General features: G+C 39.3%; 1 protein-coding gene across 1 annotated transcript in view; it reads left to right on the top strand.

Annotated features, from left to right (window-relative positions):
- Nucleotides 1-6,679: 6,679 nt before the first annotated feature.
- dusp27 (dual specificity phosphatase 27) overlaps nucleotides 6,680-10,820 on the top strand; it is a gene marked incomplete in the record, with an annotated part of 38,497 nt that continues 34,356 nt past the window's right edge. The window contains 2 exon segments of the mRNA XM_014330300.2: nucleotides 6,680-6,736; nucleotides 8,939-9,106. Of these exon segments, the coding sequence (XP_014185786.1) occupies nucleotides 8,985-9,106 (122 nt within the window).

The following is a 10,820-nucleotide window of genomic DNA, read 5'->3' as shown; positions in this document are numbered from 1 at the left end:
GTGTGTGTGTGTGTGTGTGTGTGTGTGTGTGTGTGTGTGTGTGTGTGTGTGTGTGTGTGTGTGTGTGTGTGGGTGACGGAAAGGCTTGGCTCCGAAGTTAAACTCACACTCCTGGTATGACATGAAGCTGGCTGCTGCCAAGAAGCCGGACTTGGCAGATGAGAACACCTGTTTCTCTTCAGAGGAGGAACCTTTTACATTTTCAGTCCAGAGTCCCAAAAGATTTATTTAGAGATTTATTCCAGAAATATAAGGAATCAAGGAAAAGTAACTCCACTCCCTCAGGAAGACAGAAACTGTGAATTTCTTTTCATTGTACTCAGTATGTTTAACTTTATGAGGTCTCAGTCAGGACCCTATATTTTGGAGAGAAGCAAAAGGCATTCTGATTGCTGTAACGTTTGGGAATTGGGATAATAACAAAATGACTTTGTAATCGCTAAGCATCAGTATAATCACTGAGACCTCACAGGATTAACAAACTTCTACCTCTGGCCACATCTCTTTAGTTTCCAGAGAATATTCAATAAGGTAAAGCCCTCCCCCTCTGGTCTATTACACAATAGTATATATTTTCATAACAGATGGTTTTAGTCAGGATTAAAAAATAACACTATTACAAAAAGTGTTATATATATTTTTTGAAATGATGAAAGACCACCCTCAGGTAGTGTGTTCTTTATTTTCTTGGATCGAAGTGACATATTTTGGAAATCAAAGAGAACCAGTGCATGCATTTAAATTGCAGTATTACATTTTGTATTTAGGTCAAGGAATTCAAAGAGTCTGAGGACTCGTCAGTGGTTAAATACAAAGAGTTGGTTGAAAAAGAAGGATATTTTTAAGAGCAAATCCAATCTGTCCATCTGCTGCTGGCTGATCTTTGGTGCCAGGTGATCTTACTCTATTTCCAGATTGTAATGACAGCTAAAATTAGAAAGCTGTTCTAGCCCTATTCTTTAGACCAATGGGATGAACAATACCTGTAGTGTGTCTAAGACATAAGGCCTCTTGATGTATCAGTCTTAATTCTGAATGTCCAAACTCTTCCACAATTTATATCCTAGACACCCTGAGAAGGATTTGACCAGTCAGCATCCTGACATTCAAGCCCAACAATATCATGAAATCATTTGGCTGTTTTAGAATGTCTTAAAACGTTTCCAGCATCAGAGTGCCAAACATGCCACCAAAGAAAAGCCAGTAGCATTTTACCAGCTGGATACACTAGGTGATTTTTGATTCCTTAAGCCTCAGAGAAATGCTGTAACCACTGTGTTGAGGTGGGTTCTGTAGCTTACTAATAATTTCTACCTTGTTATTGTCGAAATGGCTGCCATTGTTGTCCCACTAGCTGTTTCAGGACACAGAAATACATGAAATGACCACAAAATCATTCTTTAGCAGTGGAAAGCAATGAGTTCCTGTCCTGTTGCCATGGTTACCAGAGAGTTTTACATGTGTTTGCTGGTTAATTCCATTAAAAAGTCTTTTTCCAACATGATGATGATATCTTGACAGTGCAGTGCCAGGAGATCACCGGAGATCAGCTGCAGGTGCGTGGGCCAAGGGTGTGAGCCCAATCCGAGCTCCGCCCAGGCAGACAGGTAGGAGAGAGAGAGAGAGAGCAAGGCGAGGGGAGCAGAGAGACAGTAAAACAACAAGCACTTGTGGCCACACTGGGCTGGCCGGGGAGGCACAGGGACCATGACACACCGCTGCCCTGTTAGCTCTGACACTGAGAAGTGTGCCGTCACCGTGGGTTTTTTTTCTTGTGGATGTTGCAGTTAGACGTCGTGCTGTTACCTCTTCTTGTGCCTGTATGTGCCTTTTCTCACAGAGTACTATTTGTTTGCTATTCCTCTGTCGTGTTGAACTCTCAAGCAGCCAACGTGCCACTCCTACACTCCTGGAAATCTTTTAATATGAGCATAAATGGCTGATGGGTGAACACCTACAGTGTCTGCACGTGTGCTGTGTCGAGCATGTACAAAACCTACTCAGTGTTAGTTACAGTTTCACCTTTTATTGTGTCTAGACAAAAGCACTTTCGATTACTCTTCAATAGAATAAAGAGTTTAAAAGCTTCTAAAAGTGTGTGAGCTTCATCATTCTTAATGCACACACCTTTAACTCAAAACTGTTTGAGATGGTTGATAAAACGGAGTGATTCGTGATTGCTCCAAGAATAATCCTTCTTGTTTATTTCCTCTCATGTTTCTCACTAATGTGTCCAAATTGCAGTTACCTGTCAGCATAACTGGATTTGGTTCTGTCCTGCCTCCTATGCGAGTTATATCTTCTTGTCCTTGTGATGATCAACAACTTATTGAAGATAGATAAATGGTTACTAAATATTAATGAACTGTCAATATATCATTTATAAATGCCTAGAATAAAGAGCTAGGTTTACTTTAGGCGGAACTGGGCTTATCGTAAGTTTTATTTTGTAACAGCCTAAAGGAACCAAACACCAAAAGAAGCTAAAAATGAAAAAAGTAGAAAATAAATAATGTGAAATTAAGAGAAAAACAGTGGTTTTTGTGAGAGTCAAATGTGTCATGTGTGAAAGTCCACTGACTGCTCAAGTTTTCCCTGGATGCTCCATTTTCATTCCTCAGTCTGAGCACATGGTTCTTTGGTAGGTCACAGTCCCTTCCACCAGAGATACAATCAGACACCAGGAGTTAAGGAGTGAAGTAGGTGTTCTACTTAAGGAGCCTTTCTTGTTGTTGTTGTTTTTATTAAATATGCTGATTGGAACAGTTCCATCATTTACCCACTGTTTTTTGTTTGTTTGTTTGTTTGTTTTTTAAAGCAGGCATTTAATGATCTCAACATGACAGTATTCCTGGACCTGTTTATATTGTCACAGTCATGTGAAAAAGAAAGATTTCTTTGCAGTCCTGTGGCAAACGCTCTATGATTTAGTAGCTCGTGGAACCCCCTTTAACTGCAACAAACTGAATTCATCATTCAATGTTCCACTTTATCAGTCTCTCACATGGTTATGGGGGAATTTTGACCCTCTCTTCTTGCTTCATAGAGGTGTTTATGCACTCATTTATGCACAGCCCTCTTAAAGTCCCTCGGCAGCATTTCAATCAGGTTGACATTTGGACTTTGACTGGGCCTCTATCTTTTTCTTTTTCAGCCATTCTGTTGTACATTTTCTGATGTGCTTGGCATCCAGTTTGGTCCAAGCTTTAGCTGTTAGACAGAAGTCCTCACATTTGACTCTAGAATACGTTGGTATACAGAGGAGTTCATGGTCAGCTCAGTGACAGCTCCACTTTGGGCTCATATGTTCAAAGGATATTATTCTATAAGTATTCAAGTATTCAAGCTGCCATGTTCTTTTTAGTGAGAAGAGGCTTATACTGGGAAATCCTTTCAAACAAGTCATACTTGGTCGTTTTTCTTATTATGAGGTCTGTAGCATCTGAAATGTAACCCATGGTTTTTTGCAGTTTGAACATTGCATGGGCTTTCTTCTATTTAGCCTCTTAATCAGCGTCCTTTCAGCAGATCCAACATAGCATTGCTATGTAAGCTGTAAGCGTTGTGTCTCAGCAGCTGTGGTGACTAACTAGATCAAGCACTTCAACTATATATCAGAAGCTTTTTTTAAAGAAAAAAAAAAGAAGAAAAAAAAGAAATATACAAGGCCCAGGCAAGAGGAGGCAGAGGATGTGTTGTCTCCTGTCGCTGCTACAGCAGACATGGACATTGCCTCAGATACAAACTTAGGAGGGTGAATTCGGACCCACTGTAATCTCACTGTGGCTCAGTGCAATCTGTGACGCACCGAGCCAGACATTCACACACTTCTCCAGTGTCCAATTTCTCACTTAGGCCTAATTGAAAAATAAATTCATTACTCACAACAAAGTTATTAAAGGAAACTTCAGAGGCCAGTGAGAAATGTCCATGTCTGTCACACTGTCACCATAAAATCATGCCTGCTGCTCAGAGTAATGTCAGTGTTAACAGCAGTGTCTCTGTTCCTTCTGTTAAACTGTGCACACAGGTATGCAAGAGTGAGTAACCATGGTTACAAAGGGACGCCATAATCATCATTCCCAGCCGAACACCTCAGGCTATTATGAAATTTTAGCTTTTTTTTTTCTTTTCTCTTTCGTGTTATGAGGCGTTGATGGGAGAGAGGAGTTAAACACAAAACATGCTAATAGAAAGGTTTGGTTTTACTGAATAAATAAATAAAATTGCAATCCAGGTATCCACAGAAGGGTAAGCAGTCAGGAGGACAGGTGGGGAGTTGGGACTATAGAAACACTTGGACATGGGTGAAAACCTTACAAAAGAGGGAAAACAAAGAAAGCAAAGCAAAGTTGTTGTTGTTTTTTTTAAAAAGGGAAAAATGGTGAAACCAAGAACAGAAGAAACAGGAAAAGTCAACCCAGGAAAGGCTCTTTTATACTGACTCAATTATAAAGGGACCAACATTTTCAAAATAAGAGCATGACAGTAAAGAGGGGGCTCAACCTCACAGTTTATCATCTTATATAGCAGCTTTGTCCCTTCCTGCCATACTACAGCAGAGCTGTATCTCACACCACTTTATACACAGAGGGTTAAAAACACTTATGTGTTCTCAGTCACAGCTCCTCTGCCAATCCTCCTCTATCCTATAGCTTCATTTAGGGTTTCCTTCAAGACTGATTTTAAGGACACAGGCAGAAAAAAAGGCCCTGAACTGGCCGTAGGTTTTCTGTCTGTGTGTATGTCACCCCTGTAATGGACTGGACGGTGTGGTGTGAAGATCAATGTCTGCAAAATCATTAATTTTGTAGCAAATGATAAAGAGTTGATCTGCAGAAGCAGAAAAATATCATCGTATTAATGTCAATGTTCCTGCTTAAAACAGCTGGATTAGAAATCACCACAGGCAGACTCTGAAATTGTGATTATTATAATATTTTATCCAAGAGCTTTTCCTGCTTTTTATTCAGCAGTTACAGTAAATAAAGTCTTTCCATAATTAGCTCTACATGCATGCAGGAAGACTCGTGTATCCTATTAATCTAATGAGACTAAGTTGAAACACATCACGTGAAGTGGAAATAGACTCTCATGGGAAAAGAGGAGTTTAAATTCAGTTTGATCTGCTGAAACATCCAGTAATTGGAATTCATTTTGTGAGCCTTTAAATAATGAGCTCATAATATCAGTGTGTGTGTGAGTGTGTGTGACTTAAATTAGCTGCATTCTCAGACTATAAATAGTCCAGATGATTGTCAGCTGACTGCAGATAAACACAGACACACACAAACACAGTTGGGAGACTGTAGTTCCTACCATTGACTGAGAAAATCAGCTTTCTACGGGAGGTCGTGTTACAAAAGCAAAAATAAAAATAGTTCTGTGCACTGAAAGGACAGGAAGGCACTTATCAGTTGTTTGCTGAAGTCCAGTGATACATCAGTGTGGAGTTTTTATTTCTTACATTTCCTTTCTTTTAGAAGCTTGTTTCCTGTGTTTCAAAGCCAGCGTGTTATTATGCCGAGTGACTATAACGCAGAGAGTTTACCTGCTGTCTGAAACCAGAATACAGGAAAAAACACTAAGTGAAGAAAAGGGGACGGCAACAGAGGAGTAGAGAGAAAGGGCAAAGAAAGAAACTTTACAAAAGTGTAAAGGAGAGAAAGAAAAGGACTCAATAAAAGGAAAGCTCTGAAGAAAAAAACGTCATGAATAAATTAAAAAGAAACTGACCTCCAAACACATTTCATGATGTTTTTGGTCATCATTTGATAAGCTTGCAGCATTGCTGATGATGTAACAACATTGTAACTTTAAAGAAAATGAATACAATGTACTGTACAATGTATCTACAACATAAATGCGATAAAGTTTTCTAATGCAACAATGTAACTTTGTTACATATAAGACATACGCTTATCAGATGTAATCTATCTTTTCACAGAAAAGGTAGATAGATAGAAGTAACTCTCATACAATTCACCTATAAAAAATGTGTTTTTAAGAAGGATTTAATATGAAAGTGGGCTTGCTGACCTTATCTCCTTATTTTACAAGAATCAACATTGCTAGGTATTAAGAACACCAAATTTTAAATGTAATGCAGAAGTAATAGACCGAGATAGATGAAATTACCACGACAATACCCCAACCAAATTTTTGTTGGTAGGGAATAAACTAAAGAAAAGGAAAGAAATGCAGGAAGAAAGGCAGTGGGAGGCAGATCCGTTTAAAAGGTAGGAGGAAATGAACAGGAAGTAAAGAAACAAAGGTGGAAAAGAAGAGGAGAGAAAAGGACTGAGAAAAGAAACCAAAGGAATCAAGGAAGAAAGAAGAAGTATGTGAAAAAAGACAAGGGAGGAAAGGTAGTAGGAGGGAAGGAGACATAATCATGTTGTGGATGTAAATCTCAGTGAAATTAGAGAAAGCTGAATCCTCCTGCAATGCATGTTATTCAATAAACATTTCCTTAATTTGCATTTAATTTGCATTTTTATCAGTGTGTGTCTCTCCATCTCGGTTTGGTTGTGTCTTTTAATGAGGCCTGTTTAAGTAAAGGTTAACTGAACTGTACTCGAGTAAGAGTACTCAGTTACTCCACAGCTCTGGTGTCAGGTGTCAGGGCCTCCACTGGCCAGGCGGTCCAGGGTGGGGGGAGGTGAGAGGGTCTAACTTTAGGAGGCTGTGTCAGAGCGGTCGGAGTCGGCTTCAGAGGAGCACCTTTCAGACAGAGGTAGGAAAACACACTCACTCTCAGACACACACACTGACACAGGTAGGAGATGTTTTCTATGCAGCTGAAGTCCTGTTTATTATTTCTGAATTTTCACACATCTGATCTGATCTGAGAGCAGCTCTTCCTCTGCTGCTGTTTAAGGCTCAGAGCTGTTAGGTCTCAGCGCTGCTGTGAGGCCTGCAGGCTGAGGCAGCTGTCACCGCCTTAAAAATAGACTTGCTGGAAGGCCTCAGCTCACACACACACACACACACACTTATAGCAACATGAGGCTCTGTCTGATTGCTTAGTATCTTAGTCATGGCTGCCTGTTGTTGACCCTTACTGACTGTCGATCAATATAACTGAAAGAATATTTGGTGTTTTGACTTATTTCAGCTGTAATCACAGCTGAGAGAAAAACAAGAAGAAAGAATCAGACTTCTTAAATCTTAATCTGACCTCCCCTCAGGCTGATTATTAATCACTGTCACTGACATAAACTCAAGCTACATATGTTGAGCTTAATGAGAGCAGGGCAATTAGAAATCTGAGTTTTCCTTTTCTGTTTAACACCATCAATTCCACTTAGAGCCAGTCAGTGTTTATGCAAGTATTAAAACCAAGTATCATTTAGAGTAATACTGTGCAATGCTGTATATTTTGATGTTGATCCAATATTGTCAATACTGCCAATAACTGCACAGATACCGATTGGTAGATATAACTTCATGTAGCTAATGTAGGGGAGAGGAGTGTGTCTGAACACATAATGACCACTGTGATTTTTTACTTTTCTCTATAATTAGTTAACACATCAAAACTGTCATGGTTAGCGCTGGCAAACTGTGGGAACGGGGAAAAATGGGACCACAAATGCAGGACTCTTCAATGAAATCAATACATTTATTTACAGTGACGTAAATAATCACACAAAAAATAAATCCCTGTGCACCCCAGACTCCCGTGCCGTGTCTTCCTCCCAGTGTCTGTGCTCTGTGTCCTCACTTCCAAGTGTCCACGCACCCCGTGCTTGCTGCCCTCTCGTTTCCACGTTCCCCGTGAGAAATAACAGAGGCAGACTTTAGACACGTTCAAACTGTGGCTGGCTTACACTCACTAATATGTTGAAAACACTGATGGGTAGTCACACAACAATCCAGCGTCAGACAGAGCTCCGCCACACTCCTAAATAGCTCCTCTGACGAGCCTTGATCAGCTGCAGGTGTGTGTGTGGTCATTTCCTCAGGTGTGGCCAGCCACCTTGCAGGGCACACCTGCCAGGCCTGAAGACTCCTCTAAACTGGTGCTCCCAGATTCAACCGCATCCAGACACGCAAGCAGTGAGAATGAAGGACAGCAGCACCAAATATGCATATGTCCATCAACTATTCGAGAACTGGAACTAACACGGCTTTCTGCATTTCATGTTCTGGGTTTTTTTGTGTGTGTTTGTTTTTTGTAGACCTGGAATTAAAATGTGTCTGTTCCTAAAGGACTGTGGGTCTACTTCTGTAGTTTAAATCTGCGATACGGTTTAATTAAAATAGACATGACAGGTCATATTTTTTATAGTGCATGATTGAGGAAATATTTATTTTCAGTGTCCTTTTCTTTGTGCTGTTGTTTTGTCCATCAATAAACTTAAGTTAAAGATTATTAAACAGTGAAATACTGCTCACAAATTCATGCAACTTCATTAGTACAGTCACTTTAGTACAGTGCAAATAATTTTTTTGTCCTTTTTGTGATATTTTACGTGCAATCAAATTATTGTGATAGAACAATATCTTTATAATAATTTAGCTTAATTTTGACCAAATATAGTCTAATTTAATTTTAATTAAAGTTGAAATTTATTAAGAAAATAAGTTACAAATTTTGATCTTTTTAAAAAATCATGTTTCTGTTTTGTTTGTTAGGAAGTTTGTTGTTTTTCCATTAAACTTTGACATTAACTCAGATGACAAAGCTGAACTGTTGACAAAAATATAGACTTAGCATCATATTAAATGTCTGGTGTCACACTTTTGTCAAGACGTTTTAGAGAGTACTCATGTACGTGTTATTCATTTATTTAAATTGATCTATAAAATAGTGAAAACATCGCACAAGTTACAGGAAAAAAGTTGAGAGTCAGTGAGGATGAAGTATGCTTTTATTTTGTTGATGTCTCTAAAGAGAAAAACAGCACAATTATTTATTTTCTTCTGTCAGTAGGGATCCAGGTTCATCAGAAGCAAGGGAAGGAGGCATATTGGTTGCCATGGCGTCGGCCAATGAACATGGAAAGCGAGGTGATCAGATGGTACATGATGAAAAGGAAGAAGAGGAGGAGAAGAGCGTCCGTGGAGTCCAATCTCATTACCTTCGCTGTCCCTCCCCAAAGTAAGAGCCAAGTTTTAAACACAGAACACCAGACTCAGGTTTACTGACTGGGAAATTAACAGATTCTGTCAAACATGAAAACACTGCACAATTCCTGCTTCAGTGTTCAAAATTTAAATCAAATCTTCCATTTTCACAGGTTTTGTATCACTGCAAAACTATTACTGTGTAGTTTCCCAGTAAAATGTTCGCTTTACCCCATTTAAATGCATTTACACTTCTTTGACACGTTATTAGGTACACCTGTTTAATTCAATTCCATTCCATTATATTTATACAGCACCAAATCATAACAACAGTTGCTTCAAGTCGCTGTAAGGTGAACTACAATAATACATAGAGAGAAAACCCCAACAATCATATGAACCCCTAGCAATCATTGGACTGTGGGAAGGAAAAATTCCCTTTTCTCCTCAGAGAGGAGCGGCTGTCTAATGTGACCTGCAGATTTGCTTATTAACACAAATATCTGATCAGCCAACCCCACAAGTGTAACTCCGTGCAGCCACGCTCAAGACGACATGCTGAACTTCAAACTGAGCATCAGAATGAGCATGAGGGAGGAGAAGAATTAAGTGATTTTGAAAATAGCACTGCTGATTTACTGGGATTTTTCTACATAACTATCTCAGGGGTTTTTCAGACAGAGCAAAAATGCCTTGTTGATGTCAGAAGTCCGAAGAGAATGATCAAACTGCTTTGAGCTGATAGGAAAGCAACCATAACTTAGATAACCACTTGTTACCACCAAGATATGTGGAGGAGAATTTCTGAATGCACAACATGTCAAACCTTGAAGCAGATCGACTACAGCAGCAGGAGACCACACTGTGAACTACAGAGGACTGGAAAAATGTTGCCTGGTCTGATGACACTGATTTCTGCCATGACATTCAGATCTCGATCCAACAGAGCACTTTTGAGATGTGGTGGAACGGGAGATTCTCACCATGGTCCAAAGATGTCTTAAGTAATTCATTACACATGAAAAAATAAGAGCTATAAATATGTATGCCATATTTAGCTTGTTTCCTGTTTTACAAATCTCTTTTAATGCGTGTTTGCTTCTCGTACAAACAGCTTGGAGCCATGGTTAATGGCTTAAATTGAAGAAGTTACATATACAATAAAATATGCGTGCCTTAAATTATTTAATGTAATTTGTGCATGAAAATTAAGGACGTTAAGCCCACTTTGATGTGAAAAACCTTCTGTTTCACATTGAATCCCGCTAAAAAAATACTATAAAACTGAGACCACAAAGTGAAATGAAGATTTGGCAGTACTGTATTTTAATTCCACCTTTTTGTGCTGTGATATGTGGAGCCCCGATTAAACTGAAAAGCAAATTAGAAATAAATCAGAATAGTAGAGTTTATTTTTGTTCATAAGTGATGAAACTTGTGTTTTTTCATCCTCTGTAAAGAAAAAACAAAGTATGAACGCAGTTGTGGTTTCAGTGAATAACTGTGGTGGTGTCATGATTCGGCCGTGTGGCAGGCAGGATGAGGACCCAAATTGCAAACTCACAGACACAGGGGATAAACTCAAAATGCAGCTTTATTGCTGGCAGGTGATAAACAATAACGATGATACAAAAGCAATGCAAAACTACACTAAACTGGGAAAAGCTAAAGTAACATATACCGGAAGACACGGGGAGAACCACACACGGCATGAGGGAGAACGCGACGCCGAACAGAGGGAGACGCAG

Source organism: Haplochromis burtoni, unplaced genomic scaffold, assembly GCF_018398535.1.
Source record: "Haplochromis burtoni strain Fernald_Lab_line unplaced genomic scaffold, NCSU_Asbu1 Contig_666, whole genome shotgun sequence".
Taxonomy (NCBI): domain Eukaryota; kingdom Metazoa; phylum Chordata; class Actinopteri; order Cichliformes; family Cichlidae; genus Haplochromis; species Haplochromis burtoni.
Note: the sequence above shows the minus strand (reverse complement) of the source record. Positions and strands in the feature narration are given on the sequence as shown.